The following is a 22,119-nucleotide window of genomic DNA, read 5'->3' on the forward strand; positions in this document are numbered from 1 at the left end:
ATGAATTATGGTTTATTCACGAATTATATTTTCCTGCTGATTTTATTTAGTTTGAAAAAAGTTTTTAGTAACATTTTTATAACAATATTTATCAGGAATAAATAATGTATTATATATTGTCTTTTACTGCATAGCGAGCTTATTTAATTTGTTAGCAAAACCTGCTTACACTTTCTACAATACGATTGATTATACGAATACGATATAAATAACAAATTTTATTATATGAACAGTGCTGAAAAATGTGCTATTTTCATGGTACTTGTGGCATTTTTTAGACTCTTATCAAGAAAAATTTTTACTTGGCATGGTACGTGAAATGTACCATTTTTTAAGGGAGATTGAAAATTTTTGGCTATCCATATTTTTCTCAAAAAACAATTTTCCTCAAAAGAAATTATGAAAAGTTAAGTATGCAAATAATAAAACAACAAACACGATAAAAATATTTATGATATTTGTGATATCTAGTTTGGCCATATCTAAGCAAATATTACTGAATAATACGAGTATTACTGATATAACACATTACTGAAATTTTGCATAAATTAATATAGTAATACGGTATAATACGGTATAATTAATATTGTAATAAATATAGTGGTTTTGTATTGATGAACATTTTTTTTAAATGGAAGCTGAAAAGTTAATAATTCATTATTTTAACTCAATAACTAATAAAGCTAATTATTTCTTTATGCACGGTATTGATATTTTTAAATGTTCCATTATATTAAAATCACTAAAACTTAATTGAAATTAAAAAAAAACTTTTTTAATACATTTTCAGTTCTTAATAATTTTAATACTTTTACACACAACCTTTTCGAAATAAACGCCAATAAACATAAGATTTAGAAAGTGTCCAAAAATGTCACAATAATATTACATCAGCATATTATCATCATCAGATACATCTATCAGCCCAACAAGCTCAGAGAGTTAATCAGAAATAAATTCCAAGTTTATATGGAGTTTAAATGCTTCAAAAAACTTCGTTCTATATTATCTGGTTGATTGTAATGTTTATTTTAAGCCTAGGTCTTTTAGAAACTGTAAAGCCCCTATCTTTTTCGGAACAGAAGTTATAATCAAAAAAACTTGAACAAGTAGAATCTCTGGAACTCAGAACCCTTGAGATCTCGCACTTAGTCCTGAACAAAAGGTTTGCCCATTTTCGACCCTCTTAAGAATAGTATATTTTGTTGTATACTTTTCTGAATCTTCCTGTATATGCGTGTGAGTGTGTCATATATTTAAATTTTGTTCAATTTCATGATTCTCATACTTTAAATTGTTTTAGGTACTTTTGCAAGTATAATTGTGCCACCTTCATGGATTGTAAAATTACCTAAAAAGGGAAACTTTAAATCATCTCTAAGAACACCAAAAAAACGTGCTGGAACAAATAAAAAAAAAGAAAAAGATAAAAAGGAAAAAGAACACAAAGCATTTATTGTAAAGCCTATCCCTTCCTCAAACATCACACCTGTTATAGTTTTTATTAACCCAAAAAGTGGTGGAAATCAGGTAAAAATTTTCAAAATTTAATATAGTTTTTGTGTTGTACATTAATTGATGTAGTTTTATTTTAGGGAGTGAAATTACTTGGAAAATTTCAATGGATTTTAAATCCAAGACAAGTTTTCGATCTTACACAGGGTGGCCCGAGAATGGGGTAATTATTTGATTAAAAAATTTTTATTTCCTGTGAATAAATTCATTTGAAAATAATCTATTAATGTGCAAATTAACTAACTTCAAAATATAGCGCTCGCAAAGAAAAAGTTTGCAACTTTCAAAGCCACTTGTAATGACTTTATCATTTGCATTAATTTCATTAATTCTTTTATAAAATTAAGCTGTATGCAACTAATACTATCTTCCAAAAATAAGAATATACATACATATTTACAATCTTTTTTGCGCTGAATCTAAAAAAGTTGTTACAATATTCATACAGCACTTATATATATTTATACCTAATTTATTATTCCTTCATTGATGAACCGCTATATTTGAAAATTTAACTTGCACATAAACGGCCTTTTCTTCAGGTTTTACCAGCAGTAAAAAAGTGTTTAAATATAACAATTTTACAATTTCAAGTAAAAGGCTTAATGGGTAATGATTAAAAGAATTAATACAACGTAAACATCGCACTTTGTAAAATATCTCCCAAAAATCTATTTTTAAATTAAGAAATAAAACAAAATATAATTTTTTGTTTTTCCTTTTAACTTGAAAAATCTATCTCTAAAAGAGTTCAAGTAAGTTATAAATCTCTAAGTAATTCATTTTCCGTAATGGAATTCCGTCAAGTCATAGACTGGAAGTTTGTAGATTAAAGATGAACCTTTCATAAAAACCGCTTCTAGCGGCGACGATTAGATTTTCATTTTGTTTCTCATTTATATGTCGATAATCCATGTTTGAAAAATCTTCAGCTTTTTAATTACATATCTGCTACGTGAGCGACTGTTAATTAAAAAGCTAATAATACATTCATTATAAAAGATATTTTAAAAAAATATATAAAAATATTTTGTTTTACTGTTCATTTTTCATAAGCCCACTTACCTTATGTTCACATCCATGTTTATTTTCACAAAAAAGAGCAAGTAATTTATATTTAATTTCCTATGTGTTGCTTACAGTTTGGAGCTCTTCAGAAAAAGTCCACAGCTTAGAGTTCTTGCATGTGGTGGTGACGGTACTGTTGGATGGGTTTTATCTGTGTTAGATGTAATTAATATTCAACCTCCTCCAGCTGTTGGAGTCTTGCCTTTAGGTACTGGAAACGACCTAGCACGAGCTTTAGGTTGGGGAGGAGTAAGTAGTCTTATATTAATTTAATTACAATATTTTTGTAAGTATTACGTATGTATATAATTTGTATTGGTTATAAATTTCTAAGAATAGTTTTGTATTCAACCATAATTTTGCCGTGAACTAGTCATTAATTCTTGGCTTTCAGAAAAATTTCTAATTATATTGAAAGAAGTGACAGTTTAAGAATAGAAAAAAATGTTTAGAAAATAATGAATATAGATCTTCTTAAAATATTTCCTCTGATGGATCAATTATGCTTTTTTTCGCGTTTCCACAAACCCACACCAGCTTGTGGGCCATTAAATTTGTTATCGGTAATATTTCTTATTTTAATATTATAGTCTAATTAATATAGATTACAACCAGTGGAAAAATTTAAAAAAATATCCGCGTTTATGATAGTAGTAATGACGCTCTGCTACATACAAACATTAAAATTTAACTTAAAATAAATAAAGAATTGAGCCGGCCCTTTTCTAAAAAGGTTTTTTTATCCTCTATAATTCCAAAGATTCTGTTTTAAGAGATTAGTCTAAAGTTCAATTATTAAAAAAGATGTTTCTCCAGAATAAAATAATTTTCATAAACTGAACACTTTTATTTTTAATAAAAAAAGAGATAAAAAAATAAGAAAGAAAACTTTTAAAATCAATTTCAAAATTTTTACAAAATTACAAGTATATACAATACTTTAACTTATAGAGTTTGTAACCACTTGAAGGAGCCATATGCATATAGACATATGTATATATATTTTTGCTCAGCTTAAAATTTTGCGTTGATTTAGACATGTCCGTCCGATCGCAAGATAATTAAAAAACGAATAATGCAATCGAAACTAAACTTTTACAAGTTATTTCTTTGACAACGACAAACCCTTGGACAAAATTGTAATTGAACTATTTCGCAAAACTGGTTCGGCTAGCTGCCATTCAACTCAAATAGTTTATTTTAAATATTTCAAAAACTAATAAATTTGTTTTATTGTATACGTGTTTCTAATTTTAGGTATATATACGAAATTTGGTATATATAGACATTGTATATGTGTGTCCTATTACATTCTACATATGCTATAAAAATTTTAATGGGATGTCTGAACAGGTTCGGGTGGCTGCCTGAAATTTTATTGGCAACTGTGTGTCTAATTGTAGGTCAGATTTAGTATTCCAGTAGCTGCCATACAAATCCAGAAGCTATTTTTAAATATTTGGAAAAATAATAGTCAATTTCATGAAACTTGGCAGCCGTTGTGTCCAATTATAGGTCAGATATATTCCTGAAGTTTTGGCGGAATTGTTTAACAGGTTCGGACAGCTGCCATACAGCTTCAAAAGCTAATTTTAAATATGCGGAAAAATAAAAAAGTCAGATTCATGAAACTTGGCAGTCGTATGCCCAATTATGGGTCAGATATATTCCTGAAGTTATGTTGGAATTGCAGGACAGGTTTGATGCGCTGACATACAAGTCTAGGAGCTAATTTTAAATATTAGAAAAAATAAAAAAGTCAAATTCTTGAAACTTGGCACTCGTTGTGTTCAATTGTAGGTCAGATACGTTCCTGAAGTTTAGGTGGAATTGCTTGACAGAGCTTTTACGGTAAAGTTTTTCAACAGCTAGATGGAGCAGCGATGAGTAATCCAGTTAGCCCTTCATTTGCTAATTTAATAATGAACAACTTAATAATGGCAACCGTTAAAAAATTAAAATTCAAAATCCCTATAACGAAAATATATGTAGATGATTTATTAAGGGCAATACCGAAAGACAAGGTAGACGCAGTGTTAGAGCTTTCAATGGTTTTCACAATAGAATAAAATTCATATCGGAGTCCGAAAAAAACAATAGGCTAGCATTTTTACATACGTTATTAATAAGAAATAATGATGGAACGATCTCCACAGATTAGTAATTGAAACCTTCTGTTTCCGGCAGAATATTAAATTTTCTGTCGCAACATCAAATCCAACAAAAAAGAAATGTAGTAAGAAATATGTTAGATAAAATTTACTCATCAAGCTCTGAGGTATACATAGAAAAGAACGTACAAAAAATGAAAGACATATTAAAAAATAATAATTATCCAAAATTTTTCATACATGAAATAATTAGGGAATACAAAAACAGGAACAATAAAAACAACATACAAGAAACATTCTCCCCAAATTCACTCAACACCAAATTTTTAAAATTTCAACATATTCCAGAAATAGAAAAATCAAAAATGTCTTTAAACCATAAATGCAAAGCAATAAATTCGTTTTCTATAACAAAAACGTAGTACACAAACTTTACACAAAACTTAGAGATAAAGAAGACAAAATGAATCAATCACACTTAATATATAAAATAAATTGCCAAGAGTGTGAACCGTGCTATGTAGCACAAACAAAACAATTTCTTAAAAACAGACTAAATCAACATAAATATGATTGTAAAATACAAAACATTAATAAAACAGATAAAACAGCACTAGCACAACATCATTTTAACCATAATCACACTTTTAATTTCAAGGAAACACAAATAGTAGACAGGGAGAAAAATTGGTATAAGAGGAATATCAGTGAAATGATGCACATAGAATTAAACAAAAACAACATAAATTAAAAAAAAGATGCTAAAAACTTAAATTCATTTTATAAATCTGTAATTATGAAATTTCAAAAAATTAAAACAAACGGCAACCCCAATAGAGTAAACTAGGTGAAAAAATCTCGAAAGACAAAGAAGGACGGCTCTATCTGCCTTTTTCCTCCGATAGTGGGGGAACGTGACTCCTATCCTAAAATATCACCTAAATTCTGAATGGATAAAACTGGTCCTACAGACCAACTATTACCTCCGCGCTAACTTGGTTTTTCCGTGCAGGAATTAAATATCTTCCATAAGGAAATTGGTATTACGTGTTAAATCGAATGGTCTTATTCTAGACGAGCCCTATGCTTTGTAGCACAACTCCTAATTTCATCCACAACCAATGGAATTCGTAGAACTTTATTCTGGAAGGTTTGAATTTGATTAATGTGAGTCTTCTTGGCACAACCCTACAGTTGAATGCCATATCGCCATATTAGTTTAATGATTTGGTTATAAATTAATATCTTATTATACCCTGCACTTCGTGAAGGGTATATTAACTTTGGTATGGAGTTTGTAACTACTTGAAGGAGTCATCTGCGGTATGGACATATATATATATTCTTGCTCAGCGTAAAATTCTGCGTCGATTTAGACATGTCCGTCTGTCCGTCCGTCCGTCCGTCCGTCCGTCCGTCCGTCCGTCCGTTCGCACGATAACTCAAAAACGAATAATGCAATCGACACCAAACTTTCACAAGTTTTTTCTTTTGTGCCAAGGACGAGCCCTATTGTTATTGGACTAATTCGGACAACGGGTTCGGGTAGCTGCCATACAACTCAAAGAGTTTATTTTAAATATTTCAAAAACTAATAAAGCTATAAATATAAAACTTTGTATACATGTGTCCAATTATATTCTACACATGCTCTAAAAATTATAATGGGATAGCTGCACCGGTTCGGGTGGCTGCCATACAACTCCAACAGCAAATTTTTTATTTTCGGCAAAATAATAAAGTCAGATTCATGAAACTTGGCAGTCATGTGTCCAATTATAGGTCAAATATACTTCTGAAGTTTTAGAGGAATTGCTTTACAGGTTCGGGTACCTGCCATACAACTCCAGAAGCTAATTTTAAATATTTGGAAAAATAATAAAGTCAGATTCATGAAACTTGGCAGTTGGATGTCCGATTATAGATCAGATATATTTGTGAAGTTTTAGAGGAATTGCTTGACAGGTTCGGGTACTTGCCATACAGCTCCAGAAGCTAATTTTAACTATTTGGAAAAATAATAAAGTCAGATTGATGAAACTTGGCAGTTGTGTGTCCAATTATAGGTCAGACATATTTCTAAAGTTTTAATGGGATTGCTTGACAGGTTCGAGTAGCTCCCATACAAGTCTTAAAGCTTATTCTTAATATTTGGAAAAATAATAAAGTCAGATCCATGAAACTTGGCAGTTGTGTGTCCGATTATAGATCATATATATTTGTGAAGTTTTAGTGGAATTGCTTGACAGATTCGGGGACTTGCCAAACAACTCCAAAAGCATATTTTAAATATTTGGAAAAATAATAAAGTCAGATTCATGATACTTGGCAGTTGTGTGTCCGATTGTAGATCAGATATATTTGTGAAGTTTTGATGGAATTGTTTGACAGGTTCAGGTACTTGCCATACAACTCCAAAAGCTAATTTTAAATATTTGGAAAAATTATAAAGTCAGATTCATGAAACTTGGCAGTCGGATGTCCAATTATAGGTCAGACATATCCGTGAAGTTTCTACAGAATGACTTCACAGGTTCGAGTAATTGCTGCACAATAACGAAAGGTGCAGGGTATTATTCAATCGGTTTATACCGACTGAAACGTTTTTACTTGTTATCAATTACCAAATTGGACTTACGACCTAGGAGCCAATAATTTTCTCTATACATATTTATTTTCTAATTCTATGTGTTTTTCTTTATATGCTCTTTCTACCTTAGCTTGACATCTAAAGTCATTCCTAGGTATTTTGCTGAGTTATGTATCGCTACGTTTGTTTCATTTACGTTAATTTGTGGTGGATTCACTATTTTCCGATTGGTGAAGTTTATGTGAACCGATTCTGCTTCATTCAACTTCACCCTCCAATTTCTAGTCCACTGGCTTATTTTGTTAATTGCCGCCTGTAATTTTTTTGCCGAATCGTCAATGTTCGCTCCTACTGCCAATATTGCAGCATCGTAAGCAAAAGTGGCTATCGTAGCATTTTCTATTTATGGCAAATCACTTGTGTAAAGCATATACAACGTTGGGCCCAATATACTACCTTGAGGCACACCTGCCTTTATTTCCCTTAGCGTGGAGTATTCAGCATCTTGTTTATTTCTAAATAATCTGTCAGCTAAGTAAGATTTCAAAATTTCTACAAATAACGATGGTAACATTTGCCCTAACTTAAGTATAAGGCCCTTGTGCCACACCTTGTGGAATGCCTGTGCTACACCTAGAAACATAGAAGAGTAGATTTCCTTATTTTCCAAGCTTTTTTCTATAATATTAGTTATTCTATTGACCTGGTCTATTGTAGAATGGTTTCTTCTAAAACCAAATTGATTGTTCGGTATAAGGCCCCTATTTTCTATTATTGGCTTCAATCTCCTTCTTCTCAAACAGCTTAGGCATCATTGGTAACAGTGAAATGGGCCTGTAAGACTTCGTTTTCCTCAAGGATTTCCCGGGTTTGGGCACCATAATTACCTCCGCGACTTTCCAAGCACAAGGAACATACCCAAAATCCATAGCTGCATGCATTTTTTCGTCAGATGTTCCATTGCTCTCTCAGTACTTCCGCAGTAATAATATCAAAACCTGGCGATTTTTTCAACTTCAGGGATCTTATCTCTTCCGAAATTTCTAATTGAGTAAGCGGAGCTATGCTGTCTGCTTCATTTGCGATAGATTCTACCAAACCCACATCTGAGATTATTCCATTTGGCGTGAATATGCTTTCCAAGTGATCAGCAAACAATTTGGCCTTCTCTACATTACTCCTCGCCCAACTGCCATTTGCTTTCATCAGTGGCGGAGCGTGAATAATCGGCCTCTTTTTGCTCTTTGCCGCCTTCCATAAGGAATAGTTTGTTTCCCTCGTAGCTGGCAAGTTCTTTATATAATTTTCGTATGTTGGCGATTTAAATTCTTGGATTTTTCTTTTAAGCACCTGGGAAAGTCTGTTTAAAACGGTTTTATCATCAGGGTGACGCGAGCGTTGCCATCTTCGTCATAAACAATAGATGAAAACAACAATTAGCTGATTCGTGATATTTTTTTTTTATTTTTATTTTTAACATAGTTTAAGTTTTGTAAGAGTCTAGTTTTGTTCCATTTACAATTTGTGTTAATTTTTTTTATTTATTTATATATATATTATTTATTAAAAAGGAATAACTGACGATTTTAAAAATTTTATTAAATTCATTTATTAAAGCTATTGATTTACTAAATTATGTTAAAATCAAATTAAAATTTGTTCAATAACTTAATGTAAGTATACATATAAGAAATGTATGACATATTGTAAAAACATTATTATCATATAAAATTATTATTTTAGCCCTGATGAAGATTTAAAATTAAATCGAAACGTTGGTGAAAAGTTAAAGAACATTGCTTTATTTGTCCTACACCAGACTACAAAAAAAATTTTATATACTAAAAATAAAGGACGCTACAATTGTAAATATTTGGAAAAATAATAAAGTCAGATTCATGAAATTTGACAGTCGTGTGTCCAATTATAGGTCAGACATGTCCGTGATATTTCTATAGAACGGTTTCACAAGTTCGAGTTATTGCTAACAATGAAAGGTGGAGGGATAATTCAGTCGGTTTATACCTACTGAAACGTTTTTATTTCTTGTAACTCGTTTTGTTATTTTGTGTTTGAAGAACGTCTAACAAGTTAAATGCAACCAAATTAAAAATACAAAGTTTAACAAATGTTCTGGTATTGTAGTAGAGTAAGAAAATTTCAGTGAAATTGGATTAAATCACCGGATAAAATGATGTTTAATATGATGTTTTAATAGTTTTAAGAAAAAAAACTCGTTTTATCCGATTTTTGTTAATTACAAACGATTTTTGAATCTAAATGAAAAATTTATATTGACTATAGTTTGAAACTTTAATCAATTTTATTTTTAAGTTTTTTTAAAGCCTTTGTTGATAAATGAATAACAAGTTATCATTTCGACCGACTCTTATTGTTTTGTGGTTATTTAACGTGGTTCTCAGAGCATATTTATCCTTATTTGTTATACCAACTTTAAGTTTCTGTTATACCAACTAAACAGCAATTTAAAGCATTTTTAAGAAAAGTTGTGTATAATTCGTACATGATATGTTGTCATTAATCCAAATTTATTAAGCAAATTCCCAAGTAATATTAAAAGGGTAAAATTTTTCTTAAAATTATAAAGTTTTTGATTTTTCTATAGCCTGACTTTTAATGTTTGTAGGCTACAGATTCTTTCATTTTGTATTCATTACAACAAATGTTTGAATTACCTTTCTAGGGATATACTGATGAACCTGTTGGAAAAATTCTTTTGAACATTGGTAAATCGGACCCGGTATTGTTAGATAGGTGGAGATTAGATTTAAGACCAAACCCTGATGCTGAACCGACTGATGATGGAAAAGACAATCTCCCATTAAATGTTGTAAACAATTATTTTTCATTTGGGGTTGATGCACATATAGCATTGGAATTTCATGAAGCGCGAGAAGCTCATCCGGAACGGTTTAATTCACGTATACGCAATAAAATGTTTTATGGTCAAGCAGGCGGAAAAGATCTCCTTCAACGTAAATGGAGAGCTCTTTCTGATTGTGTTACTATGGAATGTGATGGACAAGATTTTACAGCAAAATTGAAAGATCATCGCGTCCATGCAATTTTATTTTTAAATATTCCAAGGTATGTTTATGTATAACAACTCAGGATTTATTGTATGGAAAATAAAATATTATTTTTGTTATATTATACATTTTTACGTTATATACGTATTTTATATGTTTTTAAAAATGTAGCTATGGTGGTGGAACACATCCATGGAATAATTCAGCTGGGCAGCCACCATCGACCGAAGACGGATTGATAGAAGTTGTCGGCTTAACAACTTATCAATTGCCAATGTTGCAAGCAGGAGCTCATGGTACTTGTATATGCCAATGCAAAACAGCGAAAATTGTTACAACGAAAACTATACCTATGCAGGTTGATGGGGAAGCGTGCCGTGTCAAACCTTGCATTATAGAATTAAGTTTACTGAATAAGGCGGTTCTCTTAGCAAAAAAGAAACGCGGCAGACCAACAGTTCAGTAAGTATTAAATATTAAGAATTAATAGTAGTCTTTCATTTTGTTTCTATTGGCTTATTATTTGCGGTTTATAGAAACCAATATATTTAATTTTTAATCATAAAAAATTAAATATTCACACTATCAAATAAAGATCATAATCATCTATATTACAAATTGTATTAAATATTATTCCTTTATTGTGCATACAACTATTTAATTACTAATGTGTCCACACGTATAAGTATGGTAGTTTTCCGAATACGACTTTTACATTTTTGTTTTGAAAATAAACTAAAGAACACTTAAAACTACTTCGTTTAAATATAAATAAAGTTGGGTCAAACCAATGGTTTGTATTGTAGCACTTTTCCCTTCAACAAGTGAAAATACTGCTTTTAAAAACAGTCTATGTACATCCACCACACTATTAAAATTATTTTCATTTATAAACGAAACTATTTCTAGGATTGCATATATTTAGGATGATACAATCATGCAGTCTTTGAAATAAAGCAAAAATTAATATAAAAAGGGGTTAACATAACGCTCGATTTTAAGCGTTAATTGTGTGAGTTAAGAAAAATAATTATATTTTTTAATGTCATGGAATTTACCTTTAACTTTTTGCGTTTATAGAAATTTGAAAAAGCTTGCGGTTTCAGAAATATAAGGTGTCAAAAATGCAAATTTTACAAATTTCAAGAGGCCATAACTTGAGAGGGGGTGGAGATGGAAAAAAATTTTCTTCAAACGAAATGAACTACTTGTTAATGTCTAAAAGTCCCTAAAATTTCAAGCTTGTACAGGCTGGGGTCTAGAAGAAAAACGACATCGAAAATTTGGAAAAAAAGGACTTTAGATAACGGTAAATTTGAACGGCCATTTTGTTTTTCTAAAGTTTAACTATAGTATACCGCGGTAGGGGAAGCAAGCCACTACCTTTCTGCGTTTGGGAAATTTCAAAAATGCTTATGGTTTCATTGCAACAAATAGTTAAAATAGGCCATTTTTAGTGCTTTGGGGGGGTATAACTTCTAGAGGGGGGGAGATAGGTAAAAATTTTGTTCTACGAAAATAAGTTTCTAGTAAAGATCTATGTATATATAAAATTTCAGCTTTCTATCTTTAAGAATGTAGAAGTTTTGTAAACAGACACACGGACAGACGGACGGACGGACGGACGGACGGACGGACGGACGGACGGACGGACGGACGGACGGACGGACGGACGGACGGACGGACGGACAGAGTGAAACTAATAAGCACTTTTTTTCAAAAAATTTTTGGAAAAGTGCTAAAAAGTGCTTCATATAAAACGCTTTTCCTGAAATAAATATTAAAACTCGATAGTTTCAATTGAAGGCATACACAATATAAGATACCGATCTTGCTTATTAGATATAAGCAAGATCGGTACGTTAGACTGCATTGAGTGTTATACCTTTACAAGATCCCAATAAGATCTTTAACAAAATTTAACAAAAACTGTCTTGTATTATAAAAATCTTGTGTAACTTAGCAATTTTTATACAGTGTAGCAAAAGCCGACATTTAGAAATTTACGTTTTATTTATTTTTTAAATTAAATAGAAACCGAAATTGATTATTTAAAATTAAGGTTAAGCAATGGAATCTACAAGAAAATACCGTTTTGGAGAACAAAATTCTCCTCCTGTGTATACTGCTGAACTTTGAAAACAAAGCTTATTCAGGAAACTGAATAAGTTTTATTCTGAAAGTTCTATACACTTATTATCATTTACCAATACAGCGTGTAGTTGTTTATTTTTTTTTATAATTTTATTGTTAATTCTTATAAGAATAACTAATGCATATTTCTTCATACAACTACAGAAGAGATGGATGACGTAATCAAGATGTACCTGAAACAGAACTGTGCCTGAAAGTGGTTGCGTATAAAAATTTCTTCTTAAGTTCCAATTAAGAGATATATTTGATTATTATTGCGAGTTCAGCCAGCGTATCCGTCAATGTCGATTTCAATATCCTTGTGATACCAATACATACAACTCTGACAATATTGGTACGATTATGTACTTAATTCTTTGCCATCGTCTATCATCTGAAATTCTTTTCAGCCACTCTTGGGCCGACGTTTCATATTATTTCCGTAACGTATGCAAATTCTCAAATGGTTGCCCTCCTTTTTAATCTCTTCGCAATCATTAAAGACTGCAGGCATTTACTTTTTTTAAATATCCGCTGGAAATTCAGGGATTTTTCTCTGCATTATTCATTCAACAAACTGAAATAGAAACCTGGTATCTCGGCGTCTTGTACTCTGTTGAACAGTCTTTTTTAGCACTTTTCCAAAAAATTTTTGAAAAAATTGCTTATTAGTTTCACTCTGCCCGTCTGTCTGTTTACAAAACTTCTACTCCCTTGAAAACAGAATGCTGAAATTTTATATGTACATAGATTTTTACTAGAAACTTATTTCCGTAGAGCAAAATTTTTACCTGTCTCCCCCCCCCTCTGGAAGTTATACCTCCCAAAAACCCTAAAAATGCCATTTTTTGACTATTTATTGCAGAGAAACCATAAGCATTTTCAAAATTTTGCAAACGCAGAAAGGCAGCGGCTTGCTTATCCTATCGCGGCATACTATAGTCAAACTTTAAAAAAACGAAATGGCCGTTTAAATTTACCGTTATCTTAATTCCGTTTTTTCGAAATTTTTGATGTCGTTTTTCTTCTAGACTCCAGCTTGTAGGAGCCTGAAATTTCAGCAGCTTTTAGGTACTAATAAATACTTCGTTGGAAGGGAATTTTTTTCCATCTCCACCCTCTCTCAAATTATCACCTCTTGAAATTTGTAAAATTTGAGTTTTTGACACCTTATATTTCCGAAACCGCAAGCTTTTACAAATTTCTATTAAACGCAAAAACCTAACATCGAATTCCACGAATTTAAAAAATATAATTATTTTTGTTAAATCACGCAATAAACCCTTAAAAATATATGCAATCCTAGAAATAGTTTCGTTTATGAATGAAAATAATTTTAATAATGTGGTAGGTATACATTGACTGTATTTAAAAGCAGTATTTTCACTTGTTTAAGGGAAAAGTGCTACAATATAAACCATTGGTTTGACCTAACTTTATTTAACTTAATACCGTATTTTTAAGGAAATACGGAAAGTTTGGACTTATGATCTTTGTATTTTCAGGTGTTTGATTTTGTCCTCGAAAACTATTTAATAGACCTCTCCATCAATTTTATTCTTAGTGATTTTATTTAAAACTGAGGTAATCTGTAAGAACTAAATGCCGTCAATTTAATCACCATCTTGTTTATTACCGAACACATTATGCGTAATAAAGAAAATTAAAATTCATATGTCTAGTTTTCGGCGTCTTCATGGTAGAAAGGCTTAGCTAAACTATTTTCAGAAAGATAACTATATCTCTATTAGTCAGTTTGTGCAGATCTGTATCCCAAGTTCGCCTGAATTTATATCTGAATTTGCCTTTAAACCGTGTAATCCGGTTTGATTAACTTTTGGGATATGTCAGGTCCCTGGAACTTAAGCTTCACAAAGGGATAATTTTACGTTTATGACTATTTTTGTAAAAATAATTAACATATCTTTTTTAAATTTTATACATACCCTTTGCCTGACAATACATTAACTTACAATAACTTACTTTTTGAGAAAACCAGGTATATTTTATTTTGTTTCGGAATTGACTAAATCGGATTACTGACTTACATTTTCCTAAGTACATTAACTAAAGCCTACTTTCTATCTTTCACAGAGTTTGAAATAAATATTTAAAGGAAATTTTCATAATCTTATGCAGCTTTTTAACAATGTAGTCAGTTATGTGCTGTTCCCATCACATTTTGCCTATCTATTTCTCATCAAATTACATTATGTTACTTCTTTGTACCAAAACTTTTACTCATATAATTGCTAGAATTTTTACTAAATAGAACAGTTATAGTTTTTATCATTTTTAGAATATTTTCCTTGATTTTGTTGTATTATATATATATATATATTCTGCTTGAACATTAATGTTTTATTAATTTAATCTTTCAATATTAAATGTTTAGAAATTTAAAAATTTTAAATATTTTAATATACATACATACTAAATATTTAATGAAAATAAAAAATTTAAAAAAATTAAGTTTACGCATTTAGTATTAATCTAGAGCTAATTCACTTAATTTAAACAAATTGACATTGCATAAATTGTAAGTTAGTCAAAATAAGCAACATATTTTTACCCACTCATGAAATTATTTTAAATGACATGTGTAATTATAGAATAAGCGGAATGGAACCAATTTACCTAAAAATATTGCGCATCACAATGCCTGACTATGAACATTATCACCATGACAAAGAAATGATAAAACAATCAGCAACGAATTTGGGTAACATTGAAGTTGAACCGTTTGCAGATTTGGAAAATGTTAGAAATATAATTACAAGCTATTTAGAGGAATCCAGTGGCTACCCAAAATTGTCTCAGGAATGGTGTTTTGTGGATTGTAAGTTAAAAGACAAATATTTTTTAGAAAATTTATTTATTTAATACCTTATTGGATTTAGGAACGTTAATAGCGTTTTTCGGCTGTTAACGAAACTCAAATCTGTAATAACCACTTTATAATTATTTTATCAATAGAACAAAATATAATATACATTTTGTTCTTTATAAATATTTTGAATTATAAATATTTTGAATTATTTGATTGGTTGGTTGACGTGACCGGTGTAGGTCTACCGCACCTCCATTTAGCACAAATGCGCCGTTTTGCTACCCCTATCCGCGATAACCAGTCCGTTATTGAGCGTACGGTTACATATGGTCTATCTAAGCCACCCGGTTCTCTTGAGGAATCCATAGGTATGCGATCCAAAGGAGTATTTCACTATGGTAAGAGCATACCAACGTCCGGCCACGGCAGCATTGGACAGCCAGCTTCGACGAAACCCTAAGCGACCTTAGAGCCAGAATCACAGCCAGGCTGTCAGTCACTATTTCAACATTACTAGCCACAACAGAGAGTCCCCCAAGCTCTCATGCTTCCAATATGACGAAAACTTCCGCCTGAAAGGCAATCAACCCATCAGGAAGCCGATACGATTCAGACACAATGTTTCGAGGAGAAAACTGCAGCACCGACCCCATCCCCCTTCTTAAAGCCATCGGTAAATAATGCCAGCTCAAAACCCGTCAAAAGTGCTAGCCCTTTCCACAGGCTACGAGAGCGAATTTCGACAAAAATTTTGTCGAAACTTAATCTTGGGATCAATAGCACGTGAGCACATCAGGCGTTCCCCCAAGAAATTCCTTCCGTATGCTATTTTACGGTAGGCATTTATTTACAATTCTACCATAACCGTAGGACCACGAGTTCCAGCATGCAGCCTCGATGAGTCTAATGGAATATTGCGACCGGTTTAGGAGGTATGAACTCATAAAAGAGAATTATTTGTTTTTTTTATATAAGAAATATCTTTATAATTTAGTTTTTTATATGACAACTTTATGATTTTTTACAATATATTTATAATTTAATTTTTCTTTTTTGTTTTCCCTAAAAATTCATCTCTTTTAAAGAGTCAAGTCGACGATTGAAAAAACTTAAACCTACTCAAAATTTGAAAAAAGTAGGATATACACCTTATGCCGACCATCAATTTTCATACCGACTACTTCGTGTTAAAATTTATTGCCGGCATTAAATAATTATTGTAAATTTTGTGATAAATAATAAAGTATGATATAATTATAATAATTTTACATTAAAAATATTTTTGTTGAAGTGATTTTTTTTTATTTTCAGCGCTTACTGCAGAAAGATTCTTTCGTATAGATCGCGCTCAAGAACATCTGCACTACATAATGGATATTGCAAACGAAGAAGTATTCATATTGGACCAAGAATGTGCAACAATGCCGCAAACTCCTGATCAAGAAAGGTCTTTCGCAGCATACCAACAAAAACAAGAAAGACGATATATGGAACGAATTGGTGCTGAAAACGGTAGAAATTCATATAATACCAACCGTTCATCAATGGGAAATAACGGTAGGCAAATAAGACAACAAAGTCAAATAAGTCAACCTGAAAAACGATCTCAAACAAAACGAATGTTTTTACAATACACATTTGAAAAAAAGGTTACACAGTTATAAAAAATTATTTTCCAATTTTATAAATATTCACTTAACGCAGTTTTCCTCCAATAAGAAAAATATGAAAATTTTTTAAATTACTAGGCTCTATTATATACGTATATATATATCAATTTGTGACACATAAAAAAAAATTAATTGATAAAGTTCAATATAGTAAATTCAAGGCATAGTTTAAGTTTTTCGTTTGCAAAAACAAAATTCTCATTATTTTCATGCTCAGACCATTTCCATATTTTGTTGATACTTAAAATTATTACCATAAAGTTCTGAAAAAGAACCAAAAATATTTAGTCAACACAATATCTAGATGAATATTTAGATGAATGGAAGTAAATAAAAAAATTGGATAAACTTGAGACGAAATATCATAGCGGATAAACTTCCTCTCCAAATTCCGACAATGTTTTCCGAAATCTTTTCTTTAGCTTCAAAAAGGTCGAAGTTACTCCGTTTAAACTTTGTTTGAACTACGTACGCAAAAAAAATAAAATTGGATTAATTTTACCCATTTTACCCAATTTTGCTTTTAGTGATCTGATAAATTTTATGATACAACGAGAAAAAATAGAGTTAATCGTGTGTACTCTGTAATACCCGTACGAATTTGTTATCCTACGACCGAGTATATATGCCATAGCATATATGGGACCGACTTAAGCAAAATTTCAGTACTGTGCTTTCAATATTTTCTAATATATTGCTAAACTACTATAGAAGTTGTATGTTAGCTATCAAAAGGCGCCAAACAATATCAACAACTATTATCATACACATTTTCCCTAATAATAGATTCCCTTGTACAAAATTTCAATAAAATAGCTTTTATAATTTCTGAGATATAGTCAAAAAAATTTTGAAATTGTATGGCAGCTACCCGAACCAGTACCCCGATCATGTCTAATTTAAATAGGTTCTGGCATTTACTATAATAAAAGATTCGTGAAAATTTGGTGAATTTAGCTCAATTAGTTTTTGAGTTATCGTTGGGACGGACGGACAAAGATAAATCGACTCAAAACTCGACGCTAATCAAAAACATACACTTGAGTCTATATCTCGAACCATTGTTTTTTAACGTTAAAAACGGTAGGGCAAATTTAGTATACCCTTCGTACATACGTTCGTAGGGTATAAGGAATAAAATTAATAATTATGATTTTTGATGGAATGTGTGCACACAATTTTGTTTTCAATCCATCCTTGTATTAGATTACATTTGAAAAAAAATAGTATTTTCTGTTTTTACTATACGGTTGCTATTAACTAAGCCACAAATACAAATTTTATATTATTTATAAACGTCCCTTAGGTATTCACAACAGAGAAAATCTATATAGATTTTCTAAATTTTTAATAAATTTTTTAAAATATTAATTTTTTAAGAAAGAATAATATTATACTTTTTTTAATTTACTATTTCGTTTAAAAATTAAAGATTGGCATTCTTTTAACAAAGTTTTGTTAAGAGTCTTAAAAAACATTACATAGAGAAATCCTAATATTTTCCTGTAAGTGGATAATCACTTTCGCGTATATACATTACTATAGCATTGGAATGACATTATAAACCAAGCGGTTGAAAAAGTAACATAATTTTTTAGAAAATTTAAAATCAGAATATTGAAGATTAAAAAATGAAGAGCAGTTAACACTTATCCAAAATTTACAAACACCATTGTTTATTATTTTTATAAATTTCATTTTATTCTAATCATATATAGACAAATATCGTAACATAAAACACGCTTCACAAAAATCTTAAAAAAAATTATTTTGGTAACTTCATTTTTTTTTTCATTTTTTTTGTTCATATTTTACTTCACCTTGCTTTCCATTCCCTCTTTAACAATAAATCTTATAACAACATTTGGTTAATTGTTATAAATATTTCATTTAAGCTCAGTTTATGTCGTTAAAAAAATTGGAAACACGTATGTATATTTTCCTTTGTGACGAAAAATTTCACACTAAATTGGATGTATCATAAATATATGCGTCTTCGGTAGAACCTAACAATTTTCATAACAAAATGAACCTTATAGTTTTCTGAACAACACTTCAAAAATTCAAATTTCAACTCGAAATTTTAACTATAATTTTGATTAAATCTATTTGCGCATTTTTTTGAATCCCCATGTCAGGCGACATATCTGAGAGGATTGAGGGTAAAAAATTATAATACACTGAATAAAAAATATTTGATGCTACAATGCTATATTTTTAATTTAGAATACACGACATAAAATAAAGTTAGTAAAAATTTTAAGTATATAAAGATTAAAGATTATAACTTTTAAATAAAGATTTTAAGCTCGAATTTAAATTTGTAATTATTAGATCTTAAGTTTTAATTATTTTTGTTATTATTATATATTGCTTTTGTTAAACAAACATAATAAAAATATTATAAAGTAACTTGTATAAGCTCTTAAAGTTCCCGAGGGTTTAGGTTAAAAGTGAACTAGATTTACTAACAATGTGAAAATATTATACTTTTTTAAATTAATATTTCATATAAATATAGGTATGTACAGATGATTGTACATGAAGTATGTATTAGTAGGAGACATAACATAATTATCATACATAATTAGCAAACTTGCTAATACTCGTATGAATGTACATTTTCTCAAATTTAAAAAAATACACAAAAATCAACTCATGATTTCGAAAAAAAAATATGCATATTTTTTTTTTTGAAGTGTAGCATTTATTGAAATCTCAAAAAAATAAATTTTTTAATGTTCTTATAACACAAAACTTTAAGAATGTAAGCACTAGTAAAGTAGAAAAAGAATGAATTTTAACTCTTTCCAATTAAGAATTTGGAAAAATCTGATCTTGTGGGAGATTTATGATGTGAAAATGGACCCTTTGTTCTTTCCATAAGAATACGTGTAAATTCGGCAATTGTGAAATGTTACTCTCCCTTAGGACCAGTATGTCTGTCAGCTGCATTACAAACAGAAATTTCCATTAGTTATTCTTATAAGAATCAATAAAAAAATTATAAACAACACATTGTATCGATAACTAGTAATATGATTGGGTATTATTTTTGGTTCTAATTTTTTAAGCGATAAGAATTTGAGAATTTTTTAATACCTGAATAATCTAAATAAATACCTATTAATAAATTTATTTTTTGTATTATTTTGGATGTTTTTGATAATGCAATATACTTTTGGATTTTTAAATTAGAACTTAAATATCTTAGAAAACAGAAAGACGCAGCTACAAATACTGATTTGGCTTTTAAAAAAAAAATTTTTTTTTAGTTGTGAAAGTTCTGAGATAGTCATATGCTTTTGAAAGTTTTAAAAATGAAACCACTGAATTCTATATTTTTTTATTTTAAGTTCACTGAAATATAAATTTAAACGACATTATTTTTTTTTAAATACAAAATATATTGAAAATCTTAACATGCAGTTGTAGGAATGTAGTTATAAAACAAACTGCAAAAATAGTACCGCATTATCAAACACATTTTTTGACAGCACATCATTGTGTAGTACTTTATTGTCAAAAATTGAACACATTTTGCAATATGGTCTGCGTGATTCTTGTCAGCTCAAACCGAGAAAATTGAAAAAGGAAGTTCAAAAGTAAATTAACCAAAAACTGCTCGATAAGATTTTTGTTAATTTTTATATGCAGGATGCTTGGAAAAGGTATACAACAATATATACAAATGGTTGAAGAATCAAAAATGAGTAAAACTTTTGTTGCGTGGTACATGCCAAATTTCAATAGTTTTTTAGATACAGCGATCTTTCAAAAAAATTTTTACTTGCACAAGTTTTTTCTTTACGAAAAAGATTAAGCATTTCAAATAAATAATTTTATAAAAGGGCTAGTAAAAGGCTGAAAATCAACATAAAACTTTATATCTTATTCTATATACTTATTTTCGGAAAAGCAATCATTCAAATTTCAAGCGCACTACATTTTGAAGTTTTGCAAAATTAGCCATTGACCAGGCTTCATTCCAGGATGACGTATAATAAAATTCGAATGAAACTTCTTTGCTCCGTAGCAGTAGCGAAAATGCATCACTACGAAGCCAGCAAAACTAATTTTTTTTTACGAATTAATATGTATGAGCCAAAAAATGTAGGACTTTATATGCAAAAAACAACAAAAGTATTATTACATATTTAAAAAAATATATGTAAGTGAAAAAAAAAATACAAATTAATTAAAATATAAAAAAAAACTAAACTATATCTTATATATGTATATGCACCAAATTTTCAAAGCTTTATAATGAAAATACGATCAGGAGTCGGGATAACGATTTGAGAAATTCATATAAAAAATATCTATCAAATTTTAATTGTAGCATTTTACAATACCCCGAGCTAGCTTATGGTTTCTTATGGTTTCCGAATTGGCAAGGCCACACTGCCTAACTTCACATAAGTATGTTTAGGAATTTGAAATATGTATTATTAATGAAGTTGGGTCAAACCAATGGTTTGTATTGTAGCACTTTTCCCTTCAACAAGTGAAAATTCTGCTTTTAAATACAGTCTATGTATAACTAACACACTATTAAAATTATTTTCATTCATATACAAAGTTATTTCTAGGATTGCATATATTTAGGATGAACGATTTATGCAGTGTTTGAAATAAAGCAAAAATTAATATAAAGAGGGGTTAACATAATGCTCGATTTTAAGGGTTAATTGTGTGAGTTAAGAAAAATAATTATATTTTTTTAATATCATGGAATTTACCGTTAGCTTTTTGTGTTTATAGAAATTTGAAAAAGCTTGCGGTTTCGGAAATATAAGGTGTCAAAAATTCAAATTTTACAAATTTCAAGAAGCGATAACTTGAGAGGGGGTGGAGATGAAAAAAACTTTTCTTTTAACGAAATGAACTATTTGTTAATGTCTAAAAGCCCCTAAAATTTCAAGCTTCTACAGGCTGGGGTCTAGAAGAAAAACAAAATCAAAAATTAAAAAAAAAAGACTTTAGAAAACGGTAAATTTGAACGACCATTTTGTTTTTCTAAGGTTTAACTATAGTATACCGCGCTAGGGGAAGCAAGCCACTGCCTTTATGCGTTTGCAACATTTCAAAAATGCTTATGGTTGCATTGCAACAAATAGTTAAAAGAGGCCATTTTTAGGGTTTTGGAGGG

General features: G+C 30.0%; 1 protein-coding gene across 5 annotated transcripts in view; it reads left to right on the forward strand.

The window, feature by feature from the left end:
* LOC129607005 (eye-specific diacylglycerol kinase) overlaps positions 1–22,119 on the forward strand; it is a 198,621-nt gene that overhangs the window by 81,107 nt on the left and 95,395 nt on the right. For all 5 annotated transcript variants that reach the window (XM_055517689.1, XM_055517687.1, XM_055517692.1 and 2 more), the window contains exons 6-12: positions 1,304–1,530; positions 1,596–1,678; positions 2,658–2,832; positions 9,989–10,392; positions 10,506–10,796; positions 15,080–15,306; positions 16,609–16,854. In XM_055517689.1, coding sequence (XP_055373664.1) covers positions 1,304–1,530; positions 1,596–1,678; positions 2,658–2,832; positions 9,989–10,392; positions 10,506–10,796; positions 15,080–15,306; positions 16,609–16,854 — 1,653 coding nt within the window. The remainder of the gene's footprint in view (positions 1–1,303; positions 1,531–1,595; positions 1,679–2,657; positions 2,833–9,988; positions 10,393–10,505; positions 10,797–15,079; positions 15,307–16,608; positions 16,855–22,119) is intronic.

Source organism: Condylostylus longicornis, unplaced genomic scaffold, assembly GCF_029603195.1.
Source record: "Condylostylus longicornis isolate FDR11 unplaced genomic scaffold, ASM2960319v2 ptg000024l, whole genome shotgun sequence".
NCBI classification, from domain to species: domain Eukaryota; kingdom Metazoa; phylum Arthropoda; class Insecta; order Diptera; family Dolichopodidae; genus Condylostylus; species Condylostylus longicornis.